This window comes from Salvelinus alpinus, chromosome 3 (genome assembly GCF_045679555.1).
Source record: "Salvelinus alpinus chromosome 3, SLU_Salpinus.1, whole genome shotgun sequence".
In the NCBI taxonomy this organism is placed as follows: domain Eukaryota; kingdom Metazoa; phylum Chordata; class Actinopteri; order Salmoniformes; family Salmonidae; genus Salvelinus; species Salvelinus alpinus.
Genome location: NC_092088.1, coordinates 70,754,759 through 70,778,918, shown reverse-complemented (window position 1 = coordinate 70,778,918; position 24,160 = coordinate 70,754,759). Strand labels below are relative to the sequence as shown.

Below are 24,160 nucleotides of genomic sequence, written 5' to 3'. Positions count from 1 at the left end.
TAGAAGACAAGGTGAGCGCTACCATCAGTCCTGATTCATGACAACAGTAAAGCATCCTGAGACCATTCACGTGTGGGGGTGCTTCTCAGCCAAGGGAGTGGGCTCACTCACAATTTTGCCTAAGAACACAGCCATGAATAAAGAATGGTACCAACACATCCTCCAAGAACAACTTCTCCCAACCATCCAGGAACAGTTTGGTGACGAACAATGCCTTTTCCAGCATGATGGAGCACCTTGCCACAAGGCAAAAGTGATAACTAAGTGGCTCGGGGAACAAAACATCAATATTTTGGGTCTATGGCCAGGAAACTCCCCAGATCTTCATCCCATTGAGAACTTGTGGTCAATCCTCAAGAGGCGGGTAGACAAACAAAAACCCACAAATTCTGACAAACACCAAGCATTGATTATGCAAGAATGGGCTGCCATCAGTCAAGATGTGGCCCAGAAGTTAATTGACAGCATGCCAGGGCAGATTGCAGAGGTCTTGAAAAAGAAGGGTCAACACTGCAAATATTGACTCTTTGCATCAATTTCATGTAACTGTCAATAAAAGCCTTTGATACTTATGAAATGCGTGTAATTATACTTCAGTATTCCATAGTAACATCTGACAAAAATATCTAAAGACACTGAAGGAGCAAACTTTGTGGAAATTAATATTTGTGTCATTCTCAAAACTTTTGGCCACGACTCTACATAGGGCAGCAGTCTAAGTTCAGGGCAGGGTACTGAGTGGAGGCCGGCTAGTAACAGTGACGTGTGCGTCCCAAATGACACCCTATTTCCTACATGGAATTAGGCCTCCCAATTGGATAACATCAGGCCATGGTGTAAACACAGAGGTTAATGTTTCTGTCTACTATCCTCAGAGGAAACTTGGAGGGAGGGAGAGAGAGAGAGAGAGAGAGAGAGAGAGGAGCTTTAAAAGAGAAGGGTGTTTCAGTTAAGTTAATCTGTCTTCCACATCTCTTTGTTTTCGCCAGTGAGACTGACTGACCGGCCGGCTGACCCACAGGATATTTTCCCCAAGCTAAGAGGCACATCTCCAGACCGCTGTGGGTGAGCTGTCAATGGGAAATTCTCTCTCTCACTCCCTCTTGCTCTCCCTCTCCCTCTCTCTCAGCCACAGGCCCCCTAGCAGTCCATCAAACAAACAAAGCCAGGATGATGAATCATATTGCTAGAGATGTTGGAGAAGAGAAACACCATGGCCATATATCTATCCGACCTGGGTTCAAGTACTGTTTGAAATTATTAAAAATACTTTGGCTGTGAATAAGTTGATGACTTGCCTGTTGCAATGGAACCAATAGAAAAGTTTTGGTACCAAATCAAATCAGATTTTTCACATGATTCGTAAACAACAGATGTAGACATACAGTGAAATGCTAACTAACGTGTCCTTCCAACAATGCAGTGTTAAAGATAAAATAAAAAATTGTGACGAGGAAAAAATAAAGTGAATAATGAATAACGAGTAAAAATAACATTGGAAACCCCACCCACCTGACAAACCCCGCCCACCTGGCACTCCAGGCAGACTAGAGCAAACACTACAAAGTATTTGAAAGATTTGAAATAGTATTTAAACCCAGGTCTAAATTGCCCTGTATATCTAGCTCTCTCTCCACTGCCCCTCAGTCTGTGTGCCTTTTCCACACAGACACCCACGTCAACTATCCTGGAAAAATCATTACCCTACCACCTCACACACACACTGCAAACATCCTTACCCCAACACCCCACCATCTCACACACACTGCATGCAGATGGAGGATGAGAGAGAGAGAACAGGGCTGGGGGTCAAAACGCCTGAGGAGATTTTCATGACAATAACCTTCTGTAGAACTACTTCTATTCCTCCACCCCGATAACAGAAGGGCTGGGCTGGGGGATGGATGGGAAAATAAGCAAGATCAACCACACAGACAATATTATGTGGGGAAACATTCATAACATAGGAACTACAACAGAGGCGAAAGAAGAAGAAGAAGAAGAAGAAAAATAAGTCATTTCCTCTTTTTATAGCCCCAGGAACTTGGGAGCACTTGGGCTAAATGCTCTTTAAAAACAGCTTGAACACTAGAATGATGATGGTTCCTTCGCCAGGGCAGGGTATATTAATATGTTAGCAATATGCTATCCCACTTTTTTTAAATGGCTCGCCTATTGAGTATTCAATTACAATGGTTGGTGGCTTCTCGTTTGTCGTTTGGAAGATGGGCCTTTGGCCCACATAAATAAGCTCCTCCTGAGAGCAGAGGAGAGTGGAGGTGTTGAATGGATTGGACAGGGCTGGAAGGAGCTTCCCATATGGGGCAGATGGGCTATAGGCCTATAAAGTAAATGACAGAGGGAGGGAGGGAGGGAGGGAGGGAGGGAGGGAGGGGAAAGGAAGAGGTGGAGGCTGTCTATGATAAGCAAGGCTGTGTGATGCCAAGGAAAAGAGGAAAATGTGAGAAATTGAAATTGGCTGTGGGGTATAATCCTAAAGCCTCTTCATCTGTATTAGCATTGCAGTTTGTTATATGAGGGAAGAACGTTATTTTAAACTGTTAAAACCGTTTTACTTCTATGTTACCGTTTTCTTCATCTTGCTGCCCATATTTAGGGCTGAACAAAAATGCCCCAATTACTAGAAGCAATCTAAATTGAACTGCTATGAATCATCGTAGCTTAAGGAAACATCAGTCAGGGTGATTAATTCTGTCTCAATTAATCGTTCCATTTCTCTATCTATGATATGTCTAAATGCGTCCCACATTACACCCTATTCCCTATTTAGTTCACTACTTTTTTTACGAGGGTCCATAGGGCTCTGGTACAAAGTAGTGCACTATATAGGGAATAGGCCCACACCAAAATTCCCACAATATAAATCCAAGGCTAATGTTAGCCTAATTGCCCAATCCTTTTCCCTTTCCCTCCCTCGACTCCATTGTGTGTTTTATCTCATCGGTATGCTCAAACGGCAAAACCAAATTATCTGATAATTTTATCGGCGAAAGAATCCTCTGGCATATGGTAAATTTTTTCAGGTGGTAATGACTCCCTCATTGGAAACGAATTAGCTGTGGCTATTAAACGGAGAGGAATGGTAATGCCCTGGATGGCTTCATGTTAGGTAGCTAGTCAGGAGAGAGAGAGGAGAGGAGGGGAGGAGAGGAGGGGATAAGAAGTAAGGGGAGGAAGAGAGAAAGAAAGAGAGAAGGGAGAAGAGGACTTAATTAGGCCTTTGCTGTTGCCAGGTTATCACACTATGTTTGCCAATCAAGTGGAGCAGGCAGCACTGTCTGATGTGTGACTGTATGCACTCACACCTCCATCTCTCTAACCTCACCATCCACTGTCTAGCTTTATGTCAGTGGCCCCCAGCCGCAGACACACAGGCAGTGTAAGAGAGACTGACAGCTCTCTGGTTTAGAGTGTGTGTGTGTGGGGGGGGCTAACAGCAGAACAGAGCAGAGTCAGACACTAACTACACTATGTCCCAAAAAGGGCAGTAATTACAGGAGAGAGAGAGAGAGAGAGAGAGAGAGAGAGAGAGAGAGAGAGAGAGAGAGAGAGAGAGAGAGAGAGAGAGAGACTGTCTATGATAGGCCAGGCAGGGCTGTGTGATGCCAAGGCTCAAACAAGTAGCAGCAGGATAGAGTTACAGCAGCACAATCTCCTATGGCACAATCTCACACACACACTTCTATGCTGTCAAATCCTCCCATATCTTTCTAGTTTGACCAGCTTTTTTCAGCAACTGATATTGTTGAATTTGGTTGTCCTATTGACAGGTTTGCTAGCAACAAACTATTTAGCTAGCCTAGTGTTTGATATGCAATGCAATCTCCTCGTAATGAACAGTGTCCTAACTAGAAGGCAAACTGTTCTATGCCAGGCGAAATCGAGCATTACAGCTCATTGTTATGGAAGTATCCAAATGAATGTCACTCAAAAACAGTTTAAACAAATGCAAATGCAGCTACATTGCTGTTACTTTGGCTGCATAGATTGACATGACTGTGTTAGCCTGAGTTGGCTTGCTAGCAAGCAAGGGATAAGAACGTTGCCACTTGCCAGACAGCATGGCAACCGAATAAAAATTAACAAACGACGTCCATGTCTGTAGAACAGAAAGAATGTTGTTAGTTCTATCAACAGGTATAGAACTAACAACCAGATTTTGTGGAAAGACGAGAAAGTATGAATTAACTTTTCAAAAGTAAAGTATCATTGAAAACATGTTATTTCTGCCGGTAAATGTGTGCTTTAGAATTGTTTGTTGGCAACTGTGGTATAAACGGGATACATGCCTCTTTTTTGTACATTACCTTCAAAAAATGAACTACACTAAGGGCCTCGGCTCCGTCTCGTCCGACTGCGTTGTCCATTATTTCCATTTAATGGTCCTTTGTAGCTCAGTTAGTTGAGCATGGCGCTTGTAATGCCAGGGTAGTGGGTTCGATTCCCAGGACCACCCATATGTAAAATGTATGAACACATGGCTAAGTTGCTTTGGATAAATGGCATCTATTATAATGTTCAGTATGTGGATGTTTATCCCTTACATACAAGGCACTGAGACAAACATATGCAAATAGTATATAAATCTATAGGCATACAGTCAGGCCCATCATTAGTGGAACCCTTGATGAAGATGAGCAAAAAAAGTTGTATAAAATAAATCTTGCAAATTGCTATATCCCCCAATTTATCCCCCAATTTTTTTGTTTTTTCATCAGAAATGATTGCTTATGGGTAACTTCACGTATTTGTAAACTATTACTGTTCTCCGATTTTTTTATGCATAGATTTTAGATGTGTATTACATTTTTAGATTTTTTTGTGTGCAAAATGCTATATATCCATTGTTTATTTGGAATGGAATGTTCGTGTCAGGTATAGTTGACTGTGATATGTTGTTGTCTCACCTAGCTATCTTTAAGATGAATGCACTTAATGTAAGTTGCTCTGGATAAGAGCATCTGCTAAATGACTAAAATGTCAAATGTAAATGTACCCCATATAACATCAAGCAAAATATCCCACTAACGTCAAATATGCAGCACCATATTTTACCACATAGACACGAGCTCATTTTCTTCCTATGCTTCCATTTTTCGACACTGACCAAAAAGCACCGGTTCCAATTCAAGTGCCAATGCCGTTTATCAAACTCCAGGCGGTGCTATGGTCAGACGCATGAAAAAGTGTGTGTGTTTTATGGCTGAGGCAGTCCTGTTGCCTGTCACTCATCATGCACCATGCATGACCGCCAAGCAGCTCCAACCCTGACTGGCTCCCCACTGCAACGCACCACAGGAGGCCACGGTCTAGCCATATGAGCAGTCACTCCTGTACACCCCACTCCATCAACAGTCTGACATAGAGGGGGCCAACTGCCCAAGAGGTGTCAAAACACTCAAAGAGGAACTCTTCTACTTCCTTTAAGGTCTTTAAAGCATAGGGTTGGAAAATTACTAGTTTTTCAAGAAATCCGAGTTAGAGGATTCTCAGAATCAGGAGAAAATATGCAGGGAGTTAATCCTCCCACTGGGATTTCTGGTAAAGCTGGGAATTTTTGTGAAAGTTACCAGACTTTTGCAACCATAACAAGGGATGATGTTTACTGGAGCTGCTGTACAGTAGGGAAACTTCCTTCACTTGTTCCACAGAACATTGTAACAGCATTGTTTCACAAACACCATTGCACAGCTCTTTCAACACAAGCTAACGTTATAATTATCCACCGTCATTAAAATGTAATGACTGGTGGCGTGGGTAACATACCTTAACCAGTAGTGTTACAGTGGCTAGCTAACACCCACCCACCCGAAAATAAATAACATTTGCAAAATGTAGGCTGCATGCATCCCAAATGGCACCTTATTCCTATAGCTTATTCATATTCCCTATGGGGTTGTGAACTGCAACCTTTGACCAGGCCCCATAGGGAATATGAATAAGCTGCCAATTTGCAATGCAACCTAATAGAATGATTCCTTTCCGCAATTACGAGAAGTAGGGGTGAAGTCAGCTAAAGCAATAAATACTGAGTCTGATGTTGAGATGGTATCCTCCACTTCCTCCTCGAGTCTGTGGACTGCATCTCCATCCAAACAAGGCCCTGTATGTTTAGTAGCTTTAGCAGTAGGGGGTAGTGGGGAAGACGGGGGACGGGGAGGCAGTCCAAAGCTCTCTCCCCGTAGGTGCAGTGTGTCTTCAGCTCCGCTGTTAACCCCAAGCCTGGCTATCCCTGTTAGACGGGGACTTCCAGACCTGGGTTCAAATGGTTTGAGTGTTTGCTTTAGCCATCCTGGAATGTCAGGTGGGTGAGCTTTACACTTTTGGCACTATTCTATTGATTCCATTGCAACAGGCAATTACATCGTTTACAGGTGTATGACAGTAGAACTTAGCTCATGAAGCATTTTAAGTTATATTCTTTGAGACTCAATGGCTAGATAGCATTCATTTAAACGTCTAATAATGCATGTACTAATTCCATGGACAATGTACACCATTTTCCTTTCAACAAGGTGAGAGGACATGATATGTATTTATTTGACAGGGACAAGGGACATCAATTAAAATGTCTGTGAATGTGCCAGATGTAAAGACATAATGCTCAAACTGCCAAACTTTTTCCATCTCTCTAGCTCAATAAGTCGCTTTGAAAAACACGTTACGCAACCACAGCCAGCCGTCAGTTCTTACCTTACTGGAATGTGTAGCATATTTGGAATTGTTCCTGTAGTAGTGAACAGCACTGGGCAGCTTACAAACACACTCAAATGCTCTCTCACTAAACCAGAATAATGTGTTGTTGAACTGTGTAAACAGAATACATCAATCCAGTGGGAAGGTCTTTGAACAATGGCCCATTTCACTCACCGTCTCGTTGCCAAACAAGATGTCGACGTACGGCATGACCTTCATCATGGCCTCCTTGAAGAACTGGCTGATGAAGGGAGCCGAGAGGTTCAGGCTAAAGATCTTGTTGTTTTCAGAGGCGTGCTTCGCCACCTTCAGGATTGACTCTGGGGACACCGTCAGGAAGAAACCCTGAAAACAACACATGATATAACATCATGAAACAAGACAATATACACTAGTATCATCATGTTTCTTCCCTGTCTCTCTCTCTCTCTCACACACACAGACACACAGACACACACACACACACACACACACACACACACACACACACACACACACACACACACACACACACACACACACAGAGACATGCACACAGACAACACCCTGCAAACAGATAATAATAATAATACAAATAATAATAAAATACACGAGCATCATGATCACTTCTTCTGTTATGATCGCCAAGTGCAGTAGAAACAACCCCCATAGCTCCACACGTACAGTACGGGCAGACATAACAGTCTGTGAGCTGATGGACAACATGAACTAAAATGTGCTCCCTCTCTGATCCAACTGCTCATTTGTGGCTTCTGGAGTCTGACAAGAGAATTACGGGGTACAATTTAATACACTGTAACAAGGTGAGGCATTGACATATCATGAGAAAGGCAGTGTAATGCGCGAGGGGTGGTTAGGCCTAAGCATTTATCTAAAATGGTTTCTTGGAACGTACACAGTTCAGACAAAGAAAATAGATAGCTGCGAAATCCAGCGTCTGGCGGTGGTCCATGGCCGTGTTCTGAAGGAAGCAACATGCACATATCGGATGAACGGGAAAACAAAAGTCTGGTCTGGACTCTGGTTACTGGGAAAGAGGAGGTCTGCTCATTGTGTGAATGAATAGAAATCAGGTAAGACAACACCTCTGTGTTGCAGGTTGAAATCCGAAGCGAGACTCTCCTGCAAGTCACACAAAACCACCCCTCTCTTTGATGCTGATCTCCTTAACCATGTTTTTCAGCTACAAGCGTCTCTTCTAGACAACCACTGTGTCACAATAGGGGCAGGAGTAAGGATAAAAAAAATACATTGTGTATGGTGATACATTTAATCTAGCTGAAAAGCTTCCATTGTGGCTGAACAGTGCACCTCTCTCATTAAAGCAAGTATGACATTTGCAGCGAGCAAATAGAGGAGCGACCTTCATGTTGTAAAGGAAAGAGACTAATACTGCTGAATGGAGGGTACCCGGTTAGTCAATCAAATGTAACAATGTATTACATGGTACAAAGTGGGGGAATATTTAATCTTGAAATAGTTTTTTTGTGTGTTTTTTTTTACTCTCTGCAGGAATTGTCATTACTTTATACATTGCTTTACACAGTATGTCATCATGCGGATGTGGAAAATGTCTCTGGTTAGGAATGACTAGGACTGGGTTGGTGCCCTTGGGTTGCAATATCAGGGTAACACAATGTTCCATCTGCGTAAAATTTAAGGTGTTTTGAATGGGAACTCATCATGAACACGTGTGTGTATATATGTGTGTGTGTGTGTGTGTGTGTGTGTGTATGTGTGTGTGTGTGTGTGTGTGTGTGTGTGTGTGTGTGTGTGTGTGTGTGTGTGTGTGTGTGTGTGTGTGTGTGTGTGTGTGTGTGTGTGTGTGTGTGTGTGTGTGTGTGTGTGTGTGTGTGTGTGTGTGTGTAAAAAGATGGCCAATCATTGACCCTTACATTTCTCAATCTGAGTGTGCCAGCATGTCAGTGTCAGAGGAAACGGAGATTGCTTTCTGACACAAATGGCCTTTTTGTAGTTGTAGAGAAACTATGGGCCTGGTCAAAAGTAGTGCACTATATAGGGAATAGGGTTCCATTTGGTAAGCCTAATGTTAGCTGCTCTGATAAAAAGGGCTGAGTCTTCAGATATCCGCAAAAAAAAAAAATGTAATTGTACTTTTTTGGACAATAAACAAAAACATACCTCGATAAAACAATAAACAACTTAACGTATCCATACATTTCCACAAACATTCATGACATCACGCTTGCTCAGACCCACGTTCCTACCGCATCCACACCCAATGTTGTTTCCAATGCTTGTAAGACTCTGCCCCATATGACTTTAGATTGTGTTTTGTTGTTTCTGTCTGTAGACAGATTTTTTTCAATATTTAAATAAAATATTTAATTATTCTCTTATTATTCTCTTAACGCTGGAGTATCATTTGACTTCCAGTATTTCAGTAGGGGCTTCTTCAATATAAGTGACGAAAATAATATTGTCCAACCCATTAGGTATTTCACCACACCCTCATATGTCATGTCTTGAAAAACGCCAATAGACGGATTAAAAGTAAACTTACATTGTAAAACTTCTGACAGACAGCTTTCTAACTCTGCCCATAACTTTTGGACTTTACTGCACTCCCAGAAGGCATGAATTATTGAGTCAGTGTTCATTTTACACTTAAGATATGACTATGCTGTAGTGCTGTAGAATTTGTGATCTTTCTCTCTCCAATCCTTATAACATTATCTCCAATCCTTATAACATTACCAATCTCTCCACCGGACCTGACAAATAGGCTATATGATGGACATTGATCACCTGATCATTCTTTCCTTTGTTGGTCTTTCTCACAACTCATCTTTCTATTCTAAACGATATGTCAGCTTTGATGCCAAAAAATATTTATATACACTGCTCAAAAAAATAAAGGGAACACTTAAACAAACCAATGTAACTCCAAGTCAATCACACTTCTTTTGAAATCAAACTGTCCACTTAGGAAGCAACACTGATTGACAATAAATTTCACATGCTGTTGTGCAAATGGAATAGACAACAGGTGGAAATTATAGGCAATTAGCAAGACACCCCCAATAAAGGAGTGGTTCTGCAGGTGGTGACCACAGACCACTTCTCAGTTCCTATGCTTCCTGGCTGATGTTTTGGTCACTTTTGAATGCTGGCGGTGCTTTCACTCTAGTGGTAGCATGAGACGGAGTCTACAACCCACACAAGTGGCTCAGGTAGTGCAGCTCATCCAGGATGGCACATCAATGCGAGCTGTGGCAAGAAGGTTTGCTGTGTCTGTCAGCGTAGTGTCCAGAGCATGGAGGCGCTACCAGGAGACAGGCCAGTACATCAGGAGACGTGGAGGAGGCTGTAGGAGAGCAACAACCCAGCAGCAGGACCGCTACCTCCACCTTTGTGCAAGGAGGAGCAGGAGGATCACTGCCAGAGCCCTGCAAAATGACCTCCAGCAGGCCACAAATGTGCATGTGTCTGCTCAAACGGTCAGAAACAGACTCCATGAGGGTGGTATGAGGGCCCGACGTCCACAGGTGGGGGTTGTGCTTACAGCCCAACACCGTGCAGGACGTTTGGCATTTGCCAGAGAACACCAAGATTGGCAAATTCGCCACTGGCGCCCTGTGCTCTTCACAGATGAAAGCAGGTTCACACTGAGCACATGTGACAGACGTGACAGAGTCTGGAGACGCCGTGGAGAACGTTCTGCTGCCTGCAACATCCTCCAGCATGACCGGTTAGGCGGTGGGTCAGTCATGGTGTGGGGTGGCGTTTCTTTGGGGGGCCGCACACCTCTCCATGTGCTCGCCAGAGGTAGCCTGACTGCCATTAGGTACCGAGATGAGATCTCAGACCCCTTGTGAGACCATATGCTGGTGCGGTTGGCCCTGGGTTCCTCCTAATGCAAGACAATGCTAGACCTCATGTGGCTGGAGTGTGTCAGCAGTTCCTGCAAGAGGAAGGCATTGATGCTATGGACTGGCCCACCCGTTCCCCAGACCTGAATCCAATTGAGCACATCTGGGACATCATGTCTCGCTCCATCCACCAACGCCACGTTGCACCACAGACTGTCCAGGAGTTGGCGGATGCTTTAGTCCAGGTCTGGGAGGAGATCCCTCAGGAGACCATCCACCACCTCATCAGGAGCATGCCCAGGCGTTGTAGGGAGGTCAAACAGGCACGTGGAGGCCACACACACTACTGAGCCTCATTTTGACTTGTTTTAAGGACATTACATCAAAGTTGGATCAGCCTGTAGTGTGGTTTTCCACTTTAATTTTGAGTGTGACTCCAAATCCAGACCTCCATGGGTTGATAAATTTGATTTCCATTGATAATTTTTGTGTGATTTTGTTGTCAGCACATTCAACTATGTAAAGAAAAAAGTATTTAATAAGAATATTTCATTCATTCAGATCTAGGATGTGTTATTTTAGTGTACCCTTTATTTTTTTGAGCAGTGTATATAGTACCAGTCAAAAGTTTGCACACACCTACTCATTCAAGGGTTTTTCTTTAGTTTTACTATTGTCTACATTATAGAATAATAGTGAAGACATCAAAACGATGAAATAACACATGTGGAATCATGTAAGCGCACAGCCAACACTACGTAGGAGTGGCTTTGGGACAAGTCTCTCAGGAGGCTGAAGAAATTTGTCTTGTCACCTAAAACCCTCGCATAATGTTTACATATCTTGCATCACTCATCTCACATGTATATACTGTATTTTATACCATCTATTACATCTTGCCTATGCCGCTCTGTCATTGCTCATCCATATATTTATATGTATATATTCTTATCCCATTCCTTTACTTAGATTTGTGTGTATTAGGTAGTTGTTATGGAATTGTTAGATTACATGTTAGATATTGCTGTACTGTCAGAACTAGAAGCACACGCATTTTGCTACACTCGCAATAACATCTGCTAACCATGTGTGTGTGACCAATAAAATTTGATTTGATGTCCTTGAATGGCCCAGCCAAAGCCCGGACTTGAACCCGAACGAACATCTCTGGAGAGACCTGAAAATAGCTGTGCAGCGACGCTCCCCATCCATGATCTGCAGAGAAGAACGAGAGAAACTCCCCAAATAGAGGTGTGCCAAGCTTGTAGCGTCATACCCAAGAAGACTCGAGGCTGTAATCGCTGCCAAAGGTGTTTCAACAAAGTACTTAGAAAAGAGTCTGAATACTTATGTAAATGTGATAGTTTTTTAAATTTTGTATAAACGTAAAAACACTTCTAAAAACCTGTTTTTGCATTGTCATTATGGGAGATTGTCTGTAGATTGATTAAAAACAATTTAATACATTTTAGAATAAGGCTGTAAAGTAACAACATGTGGAAAAGTCAAGGGGTCTGAATACTTTCCGAATGCACTGTGTGTGTGTGTGTGTGTGTGTGTGTGTGTGTGTGTGTGTGTGTGTGTGTGTGTGTGTGTGTGTGTGTGTGTGTGTGTGTGTGTGTATGTATGTATGTATGTATGTATTATATATATAATATATATAAAAACATATAAAATATATATATATAAAATATATATAGAAATATAAAAAAATATACACACACACACACACACATTTTTTCTTCCCTATTAAAACATTTCATGTTTCCATGTTTGATGTTACAGAAATGCCTTAGGCTGGCCTTTCATAAAATAATGCATGCATGGTTCTCAGCTTTGTGACTCCACTCCAGTAGTGGTTTGTGGGTAAGAAAGAAGCAGAAGCTCAAGCCATGAGAAATTTCAATTCCAATCGTCAGCTTGACTGTTTGTACAGAGCAGAAACTGAAGAAGGTAAGTCTTTAGCACAGTGCTGGAGTGGATCAAGTGTCCACAACAACAGATCCAGTTTCCCCAGGTGTCAGAGAGAGCTTGTGAAGTACAGGCGTATCACCTTTCCAGGTCACGCTGATCAAAGTGGCTCCGAGGTACACTTTGTACAATTTCCATCCAGCCAAAACATTTAATAAGGGCAGTTAGAGGTTCAGACATGTTGTTTGCTTGGCAAATAATAATAAGAAGTGATGTTTGGCTTCTGTCGAGCTGTAATTTGAGGGAGAAATTGGAAAGCGACACGTACATTTTTCACTGTTTACCCAAAAGAGGAATGACTTCCTCTTCTTGGCCCGCACAATGAAAAATGTCCTAAGTGGCAGTACTGAAATGAAATCTTCTGGTAATATGACCACAGTAAGTCTTACTGTGCAGTTAGAACAGTTAGTTTAACACACACACACACACACACACACACACACACACACACACACACACACACACACACACACACACACACACACACACACACACACACACACACACACACACACACACACACACACGCATGCAAGCACACCTTCCCTACTCTCGTATCAGAGTTCCCCTCTAGGCTCCGATAGTTTAACATCAGAAAATCTGTGTGTGATGAATGGGAATGATGTCACTAAAGCTTAAAATAAAATAAAACGTATAAAAGGGTACAAATGCTTCACATCCTATACAAAGATCTATCAAAATGCCCCATCATGGCTAGTAGTGACTATAGTATATATTTATATAGTACCAGTCAAAAGTTTGGACACACCTACTCATTCAAGAGTTTTTCTTATTTTCAGTACTTTCAACATTGTAGAATAATAGTGAAGACATCAAAACTATGAAAAAACACATATGGAATCATGTAGTAACCAAGATATTTTATTTTATATTTGAGTTTCTTCAAAGTAGCCACCCTTTGCCTTGATGACAGCTTTGAACACTCTTGGCATTCTCTCAACCAGCTTCATGAGGTAGTCACCTGGAATGCATTTCAATTAAAGTTCATTTGTGGAATTTTTTTCCTTTTTAATGCTTTTAAGCCAATCAGTTATGTTGTAACAAGGTAGGGGTGGTATACAGAAGATGGAATTTTACCAAAATAGGGTTAAGTCCATATTATGGAAAGAATGGCTCAAACAAGCAAAGAGAAAGGACAGTCCATCATTACTTTAAGATGTGAAGGTCAGTCAATCCGAAAAATATCAAGAACTTTGAAAGTTTCTTCAAGTGCAGTCGCAAAAACCATCAAGCACTATGATGAAACTGGCTCTCATGAGGACCGCCACAGGAAAGGAAGACACAGAGTTACCTCTGCTGCAGAGGGTAAGTTCATTAGAGTTAACTGCACCTCAGAAATTGCAGCCCAAATAAATGCTTCACAGAGTTCAAGTAACAGACACACCTCAGAATCAACTGTTCAGAGGAGACTGTGTGAATGAAACCACTACCAAAGGACACCAATAAGAAGAAGAGACTTGCTTGGGCCAAGAAACATGAGCAATGGACATTAGACCGGTGGAAATCTGTCCTTTGGTCTGATAAGTCCAAATGTGAGATTTTAGGTTCCAACCGCTGTGTCTTTGGAAACGCAGAGTAGGTGAACGGATTATCTTTGCATGTGTGGTTCCCACCGGGAATCAAGGACGAGGAGGTGTGATAGTGTGGTGGTGCTTTACTGGTGACACTGTCAGTGATTTATTTAGAATTCAAGGCACATTTAACCAGCATGGATACCACAGCATTCTGCAGTGATATGCCATCCCATCTGGTTTGCGCTTAGTGGGACTATAATTTGTTTTTCAACAGGACAATGACCCAACACACCTCCAGGCTGTGTAAGGGCTATTTGATGAAGAAGAAGAAGAGTGATGGAGTTTTTTGGTTACTACATGATTCCATGTGTTATTTCATAGTTTTGATGTCTTCACTATTATTCTACAATGTAGAAAATAGTAAAATAAAGAAAACCCATGAATGAGTAGGTGTCCTTTTAATGCATACATTTCTTGTATGTGTATTGTGATCCCTGCGGGAGTTGAACCCACAACCTTGCAGTTGCTAGCCTAGTACTGTACAGTGTTTAAATCAAAAGGTACAGAAAGGCTGCAGCCCTGCTGCCAAGCTCTCTTGTCATTACCACAGACAGACTGTGTGTGTGTGTGTGCCCCCCTATCATCATGCTCTCTGGTGCTGAGAGTTCATTACACAGAATTAGATGTCACACTGATCAGTATGTGTGATGCTGCCGTGTGTGTGTGTGTATGTGTGTGTGTGTGTGTGTGTGTGTGTGTGTGTGTGTGTGTGTGTGTGTGTGTGTGTGTGTGTGTGTGTGTGTGTGTGTGTGTGGGATTCCACACACTGTTCTTCTGTTCCGTTATGTGTGAAGTGCTGTGGCAATGTGGATCAATATGAGGGGTTGGGAGCTTCGTTAACTCTGTGTGACTCCTCTATCTCCATCCAACAAGATCTCACACTTTTACCAATTTGACTTCGGATACCGACGTTTGTCCATGTTTGTCCAAACATTACATTTAGAAATTTTGACGGTTATGTTTGGGATAGGGTTACAACAGAATTTTTTTTGACTGTTAAGTTTAGGAGTTAATTCTGAATGGTTAAGATAAGGGTTGAGGTTTGGGATAGGGTTACAACAGAAATTACTCAACCGTGTACTGTACCTGTACACAGCCCATCTGTAAATAGCACACCCCACTACCTCATCCCCATATTGTTCTTTTTTTCTTCTTCTCTTTTGCACCCTAGTATCTCTACTTGCACATCATCATCTGCACATCTATCACTCCAGTGTTTATGCTAAAATGTAATTATTTTGCCACTATGGCTTATTTATTGCCTTACCTCCCTAATCTTACTACATTTGCACACAGATTTTTCTATTTTGTTATTGACTGTACATTTGTTTATCCCATATGTAACTCTGTGTTATTGTTTTTGTCGCACTGCTTTGCTTTATCTTGGCCAGGTCGCAGTTGTAAATGAGAACTTGTTCTCAACTGGCCTACCTGGTTAAATAAAGGTGAAAAATAAATAAAACAAACGTTGAATTTTAAACATTAATAAAATAACAACGAGTGCCTAGCACTGGGATTGAACATGCAACCTTAGGAGCCGGAGCTAACGGTTTATGTGATGGTAATAGTGGTCTACTTGATGGTAATACCGCTCACCGTTGCCCCTAGTGGCTGGGATTTAAGTCGCTTCCCGACATCCCGGGTACTTGGACGAACGTCGAATTTCGCCTTGAATCTTGAGCAAACTGGCTGTTCCATCAGTACAGCTCCGCCACGCCACAACACAGGAAGCAACAACACATCGATCGGACACAACTCGATGCACTAACATGTTGCATTTACACATTAATTTTCCCTTCTAAATTAAAATCTGCTGCTGATGGAGCTCATGAGCTGGATCTGTCTGACCTGACTGACGTGTGTGTGTGTAAATGATGTATGTCAATGGTGTATGTACTATGTAGGCACCTGAGCTGAGCCATAAGGGAGACTAATCATCTACCACCCCACTACCACTATCAGGGGGGGGCAATGCAGCCGGTTTATTTGTCCCCCCACTTTGGTTCTGAAATCACCAACACCCACTAATGAACTTGTCATTTTTGCAGATTAAGTGTTTGAGCTGCTAATGTATCAATATTTATTGTTTACAAATTAGCTATGACATAGCTAATGAATATACACAGTGTAAAAAAACATTAAGAACACCTTCCTAATATTGAGTTGCACCCTCCCACCCACGTCCTCCCACCATTCTTGATGTACATGATACATGGGAAACTATTGAGCATGAAAATCCCAGCATGGTTGCAGTTACTGACACAAATCGGTGTGCCTGGCACCTACTACCATAGCCCGTTGAAAGGCACTTCAATCTTTTGTCTTGCCCATTCACCCTCTGAATGGCACAATCCATGTCTCAACTGTATCAAGGCTTAAAAATCCTTCTTCAACCTGTCTCCTCCCCTTAATCTACACTGATCAAAGTGGATTTAACAGGTGACATCAATAAGGGCAACCATGGCTTTCACCTGGAGTCACCTGGTAAGTCTATGTCATGGAAAAGGCAGGAGTTCATAATCTCAGAATCAAATGGTTTTGACGGTTTGGAAGTTTTACCGGAGTGATCTTTTCTTCTCCTCTCGCTTTGGCCATGCAGTGCGCCTCGCAAAAATGATTTTCTGACCGATTCATGCTACATTTGGATCGGTTTGGGGTCCCTGGACTGATGCATTTGTATCTTAAACATTTGAATCGGGAACCGATGCGTATAGGTGAATCGTTACATCCCTAACACACACACACACACACACCTTCACACATGAAGAGTAGAGAGTGAGTTGCACAGAAGAGGAGAGAGACAAGAGAGTAAAGTCTGCAAAGTCTTGAGTGGATGAAAACCTCAAGATGAATGCTTTGATGACTACTCTGTATTGCTCAGCAATCAAACCATACTGATCAAATCTCTCTCTTTATCTCTCTCCCTCCCTCTCCCTCCTCTCTCCATCTCTCTCTCCTCTTCCCATCTCTCTCTCTTAAGAATCATGTTCTTAAAGACCTTATCAGATATTTAGGAATCCATCCACTTCTGAGAGACAGAGATGGAAAGAGAGAGAATGTGATAGAAAGTGAGAGAAAGTGAAAGAGAGAGAGATCAGTAGGGAGTAAGGCCAACAGTACTGGAAACTAAACCAAGGGCAGGCCGTGCTTGTAAAGGCCCCGCGGAGATGAAGAGGGGTATCAAATCAGTCATGCTGAGTCCTCCAGAGCAACATAAATGTGACACAAACAGGATTTAACAACTGGAAAATAAATCAACTGACTGCTTTGGTATTTATTTCTTCAACAAAATACTTTCTTTCTGGACAAAAAAAGGTGAATCCATTTTGAGTGATATTTGTAATGATATACAGTGGGGAGAACAAGTATTTGATACACTGACGATTTTGCAGGTTTTCCTACTTATAAAGCATGTAGAGGTCTGTAATTTTTATCATAGGTACACTTCAACTGTGAGAGAAGGAATCTAAAACAAAAATCCAGAAAATCACATTGTATGATTTTTAAGTAATTAATTTGCATTTTATTGCATGACATAAGTATTTGATACATCAGAAAAGCAGAACTGAATATTTGGTACAGAAACCTTAGTTTGCAATTACAGAGATCATACGTTTCCTGTAGTTCTTGACCAGGTTTGCACACACTGCAGCAGGGATTTTGGCCCACTCCTCCATACAGACCTTCTCCAGATCCTTCAGGTTTCGGGGCTGTCGCTGGGCAATACGGACTTTCGGCTCCCTCCAAAGATTTTCTATTGGGTTCAGGTCTGGAGACTGGCTAGGCCACTCCAGGACCTTGAGATGCTTCTTACGGAGCCACTCCTTAGTTGCCCTGGCTGTGTGTTTCGGGTCGTTGTCATGCTGGAAGACCCAGCCACGACCCATCTTCAATGCTCTTACTGAGGGAAGGAGGTTGTTGGTCAAGATCTCGCGATACATGGCCCCATCCATCCTCCCCTCAATACGGTGCAGTCGTCCTGTCCCCTTTGCAGAAAAGCATCCCCAAAGAATGATGTTTCCACCTCCATGCTTCACGGTTGGGATGGTGTTCTTGGGGTTGTACTCATCCTTCTATTCCTCCAAACACGGCGAGTGGAGTTTAGAGCAAAAAGCTCTATTTTTGTCTCATCAGACCACATGACCTTCTCCCATTCCTCCTCTGGATCATCCAGATGGTCATTGGCAAACTTCAGACGGGCCTGGACATGCGCTGGCTTGAGCAGGGGGACCTTGCGTGCGCTGCAGGATTTTAATCCATGACGGCGTAGTGTGTTACTAATGGTTTTCTTTGAGACTGTGGTCCCAGCTCTCTTCAGGTCATTGACCAGGTCCTGCCGTGTAGTTCTGGGCTGATGCCTCACATTCCTCATGATCATTGATGCCCCACGAGGTGAGATCTTGCATGGAGCCCCAGACCGAGGGTGATTGACCGTCATCTTGAACTTCTTCCATTTTCTAATAATTGTGCCAACAGTTGTTGCCTTCTCACCAAGCTGCTTGCCTATTGTCCTGTAGCCCATCCCAGCCTTGTACAGGTCTACAATTTATCCCTGATGTCCTTACACAGCTCTCTGGTCTTGGCCATTGTGGAGAGGTTGGAGTCTGTTTGATTGAGTGTGTGGACAGGTGTCTTTTATACAGGTAACGAGTTCAAACAGGTGCAGTTAATACAGGTAATGAGTGGAGAACAGGAGGGCTTCTTAAAGAAAAACTAACAGGTCTGTGAGAGCCGGAATTCTTACTGGTTGGTAGGTGATCAAATACTTATGTCATGCAATAAAATGCAAATTAATTACTTAAAAATCATACAATGTGATTTTCTGGATTTTTGTTTTAGATTCCGTCTCTCACAGTTGAAGTGTACCTATGATAAAAATGACAGACCTCTACATGCTTTGTAAGTAGGAAAACCTGCAAAATCGGCAGTGTATCAAATACTTGTTCTCCCCACTGTACATACAGCATGTATAGGTCTAGACCAAGTTCTTCTATTCCATTTGAAGGGTCGTTATAAAATATGGAGATGTACTGTGGCTGGAACGAAGGTCGTGGCAGTGATGCCCTACACTGCCATTACACTGTCACAGCTTGGCTAGAACAAGGCATTGGGGCTTACTGGGGAACACACACACACACACAACGGAACACTGCGAGGGGGGGCAATGAATGTGTCACAGTACAGGCCTGCAATTTGTACAGCAATGGGAGAACATAATTGCATTAACCTCTAGTGCCTCTACTGCTTTAAAAAGAAAAAATAATAACTACCAACTACTTAAATGAAAAACCCTAACCTAACGCCAAGAGGGTAAAATGGAGCTGGCATCCAAACACTGAGGAGCTAGGATAATCAGGGTGGTTCTTACTTATCATTCTTCCTAATAACATTGTGAGATGGGCGTCAGGGGATCTCTGGTTTGGTGCTCTCTCTCGCTCTCCTCCCAAGCTCCAAACAGAGTTGAGTCAAAAATGTGTTGGCCAGAGTTAGAGGGCAGGCTGAGAGAGGAGAGGGAATGCCAAGGAATGTATTTAAGATCTAAAACAGACAATATTTAAAGCCAAGAGCATTCAAACGCCAATACTAATCCTCAAAATAATCCACAAACTGACTCTCCCTTACACGTACCATATGCTACCCATGGTAAAAGGCTAAAAACGCATTCCAGGAAGAAAAAAAAAGTACTGCTTTCCAGCCTTTCCTCCCTCCTAAATCTTTGTTATATGTTAATGAAAAAAGGACACAACAGAGACTACACATTTATTTTCATGCTAGAGCCTAAAACATCAAACTGTTGGGTTCGCAGGGAGCTCTCTCTCTCGCTCTCTCTGAGGAGGAGGAGGAAGAAGGGGTGGAGGAGAAGGAGGATGGAAAATGGAATAACAGTCTGCAGAACACACCTATATTGAAACAGATGTCGAGACTTTTTTCCCTGCTGAATTGGCTGGAAAATACCTGAATATATGGGTCAGATGTATAAAGCAGTGCAGTGGGATCAGTGTTGGTGTGTCTAAACTGGACTGGACTCTCCAGTTACAACCAAAGGGCCTAGTAGTAAGTAATCACACGACACTCTGTCCCAAATGGCACCCTAGTCTCTACATAGTGCACTATATAGAGCATTACTTTGACTAGGGCCCATGTAGGAAAAAGGGTGCCATTTGGGACTCAGAACAGGTTGACTATGCACAGAAGAGAGGGAGAGAAACAAATCTATCCTCCAGACATTCCTCGACAGTGTGGCACAGAAGTGAACATTCCCAAACTTGCCACTCCATGGATGTAAATTAATTACTGACACTTATCTTAAACACTCTGATAAATTATATATCTGAGGAGAAAGACATACATGTTTGACCAGGTCAAAAGTAGTGCACTACATAGGTAATAGGGTGCCATTTGGAACTCAAAATCAGTGTACAAGATCGAGAGAAAGAGAGAGATAGAGAAAGAGAGCGAGAGAGAGAAAGAGAGAGAGACAGATCGAAAGAGAGAGAGAGACAGAGAGAGAGAGAGAGAGAAGAAAGAGAGCGAAAGGGCCCAGCCTAACACACCAGATCGGTAAATGACAGTTCATTGCTGAAGCCATTGGATCATATTTGGTTTTGGTTGAGAGGCGAAACTAACAAAGTTCTGATTGCTGAAAAGACAATGAGGGGACAGGGAGGGGTGCAGGGGTTTGCCCTAGCTGCACAGAATTTATTTGATACATATTTCCCTCAGACGCTTAAGAGTAGAGAGCAAGAGAGTGAGCGAGCGGGAAGAGAGAAAGAAAGCGAGAAGAGAGAAAAAAGAATGAGAGCGGGAGAGAGTGCAAGAGAGGAGAGAGGGCGAAATAGAGAGCGAGAGGAGAGAAGAGAGAGGGACAGAGAGAGAGTGGGAGAAAGAGAGCGCGAGAGAGAGGGAGAAAGAGAGAGGGAGCGAGAGAGGGAGAAATAGTTAAAAGAAAAAAGAGAGACCCTCTCTCTTCCAGAAACAATCCGTCTGCCATATTCCATGTAAACAGTAGGAGAAACAAAGTGTGCCCTTACACCATGTTGTGTGAAGCCTGTCAAATTCCATAATGCTGTATGGGGCTCCAGTGCTATACCCACTGATCCTGTTCAGAGTTAGAACACAATACAGCACAGGCCTGCTGCTTGAACAGTCAGTCTAATAACATATTCTGACTGTACTGTGTGTGTTCTATATATGTGTGTGTGTGTGTGTGTGTGTCTGTGACCGTGTCAGCCTATACAACAGAAGTGTACATCCCATCCGATCACATAGCAAACAGCAATATAATTAAAACACAAACAGCTTCTCAGTCAACACTCTCTGCTTAATCACCAAATTATACTTTGAGATGAGGAGAGGGGCTGGGATGTTACAGGGATTAGACTTTGAGATGAGGAGAGGGGCTGGGATGTTACAGGGATTAGACTTTGAGATGAGGAGAGGGGCTGGGATGTTACAGGGAATAGACTTTGTGATGAGGAGAGGGGCTGGGATGTTACAGGGAATAGACTTTGAGATGAGGAGAGGGGCTGGGATGTTACAGGGAATAGACTGTGAGATGAGGAGAGGGGCTGGGATGTTACAGGGATTAGACTTTGAGATCTGGAGAGGGGCTGGGATGTTACAGGGATTAGACTTTGAGATCTGGAGAGGGGCTGGGATGTTACAGGGATTAGACTTTGAGATCTGGAGAGGGGCTGGGATGTTACAGGGATTAGATTTTGAGATCTGGAGAGGGGCTGGGATGTTACAGGGATTAGACTTTGAGATCTGGAGAGGGGCTGGGATGTTACAGGGATTAGATTTTGAGATCTGGAGAGGGGCTGGGATGTTACAGGGATTAGACTTTGAGATCTGGAGAGGGGCTGGGATGTTACAGGGATTAGACTTTGAGATCTGGAGAGGGGCTGGGATGTTACAGGGATTAGACTTTGAGATCTGGAGAGGGGCTGGGATGTTACAGGGATTAGACTTTGAGATCTGGAGAGGGGCTGGGATGTTACAGGGATTAGACTTTGAGATCTCAAGAGGGGCTGGGATGTTACAGGGATTAGACTTTGAGATCTGGAGAGGGGCTGGGATGTTACAGGGATTAGATTTTAAGATCTGGAGAGGGGCTGGGATGTTACAAGCAAGCAGCGGCAATAATGTTTAAACTAACTATGTTGTTTTGGAATGTACTGTTAGCTAAAGCCTTGAATACAGGTTTAAACTGCCTTGAGGCACAGGAGGCTCCTTATATTAATTAATTCATTATATTCTACAGCTATTTAGCATCCTGTAACTTGAATTACAAGTAAGTGGAAATTGCTGACATTAAATGAAATCTAGATCTGTAAACATGATAAAACAGAATTAAGCAAAACAACTGGATAGGTTGGCATCACTGACAAAGCCTCAAAACTTTGGAAACACATTTTCCTGTTTTGTTTTCATCTTTGCAGCGTGTGTCATCTTTGTTTTGATCTGGTGGGCCTGCGGAGAAAGAAGGAGCTGTGTAGACGACACACACAGTTGATCGTAACACGCACACACACACACACACACACACACACACACACACACACACACACACACACACACACACACACACACACACACACACACACACACACACACACACACACACACACACACACAGACACACATGCAAGAATACCCATACACACAGACAGGAAGAACAAGCAAGGGAGAAACAGGGCAGGGACACTGCAGCAGCCAACCGAAACTCCTCTCTGAGTGGGACTGTCAGGTCGATGTTCACAACACCGCTGAAATCTGCATCACAATGCCTGCGTCCCAAATGGCATCCTATTCCCTTTACATGGCACTACTTTTGAATAGGGTTCAGAGGGCTTTGGTCAAAAGTAGTCACTATATAAGAAATAGGGTGTCATTTGAGAAGCTGCTTTTATAACTACAGTTAATAGACAGAAAAATGATACACAGAAAAATAAAACCCCATTTTGGGGTCGGGACAGGGGCAGTTGGTCATAATAACCGTTTATTTGTAACAGTGAGGTCATCAGACATATCGTGACCTTTGACCTTTCAGTGAAGTCATAATAGGGCAACAACTGTTTGGCCTGGCAGTGCAGTACAGACTGCTATATCTGTGCAACTAGGACTACATTTCAAATGGCACCCTATTCCCAAGTGAACTACTTTTGACCAGGACCCATAGGGCTCTGGTGAAAAGTAGTGCACTATATAGGAAATAGAGTGCCATTTGGAACACAGTGAAAAAGAAAGACACAATGGACCTAGACGGACCGATCACATTACAGTAATGCTATTAAAAGTGAATCGGGTTATTTTTGTAAACACTATTATCTGCCATCTACCGAGATGTTTTATCTTCGACATAATAAATGTCGTCATTCAGCCAAAGCCATGAAGGAGAGGAGTCCAGTAACTTTCTCCCCAGGTTATTATGACGACGACATCCCCAAATGTCACCCTATTCTCTAAATAGTGCACTACAATTGACCATAGCCTTAGGGCCATTTGGGACTTAGAAGATGACTGCCTTACAGACAGGCAGACAGATACATTCCTCCAATATTTCACAGTACTTATGATTTCATGAAGTGCTTTGAACGGCTGGTCATGGCTCACATCAACACCATTATCCCAGAAACACTAGACCCACTCCAATTTGCATACCGTCCTAACAGATCCACAGATGATGCAATCTCTAATGCACTCCACACTGCCCTTTCCCACCTGGACAAAAGGAACACCTATGTGAGAATGCTATTCATTGATTACAGCTCAGCGTTCAACATCATAGTGCCCTCTAAGCTCATCAATAAGCTAACAACCCTGGGACTAAACATCTCCCTCTGCAATTGGATCCTGGACTCCCTGACGGGCCGCCCCCAGGTGGTAAGGGTAGGTAACAACACATCCGCCACACTGATCCTCAACACAGGGGCCCCTCAGGGCTGCGTGCTCAGTCCCCTCCTGTACTCCCTGTTCACTCATGACTGCACGGCCAGGCATGACTCCAACACCATCATTAAGTTTGAAAGATGACAACAGTGG

General features: G+C 42.9%; 1 protein-coding gene across 4 annotated transcripts in view; it reads right to left on the bottom strand.

Annotated features, from left to right (window-relative positions):
* Positions 1-24,160, bottom strand: part of LOC139571252 (adenosine kinase-like) — a 276,125-nt gene that overhangs the window by 91,384 nt on the left and 160,581 nt on the right. For all 4 annotated transcript variants that reach the window (XM_071393931.1, XM_071393933.1, XM_071393934.1 and 1 more), the window contains one exon: positions 6,892-7,062. In XM_071393931.1, the coding sequence (XP_071250032.1) occupies positions 6,892-7,062 (171 nt within the window). The remainder of the gene's footprint in view (positions 1-6,891; positions 7,063-24,160) is intronic.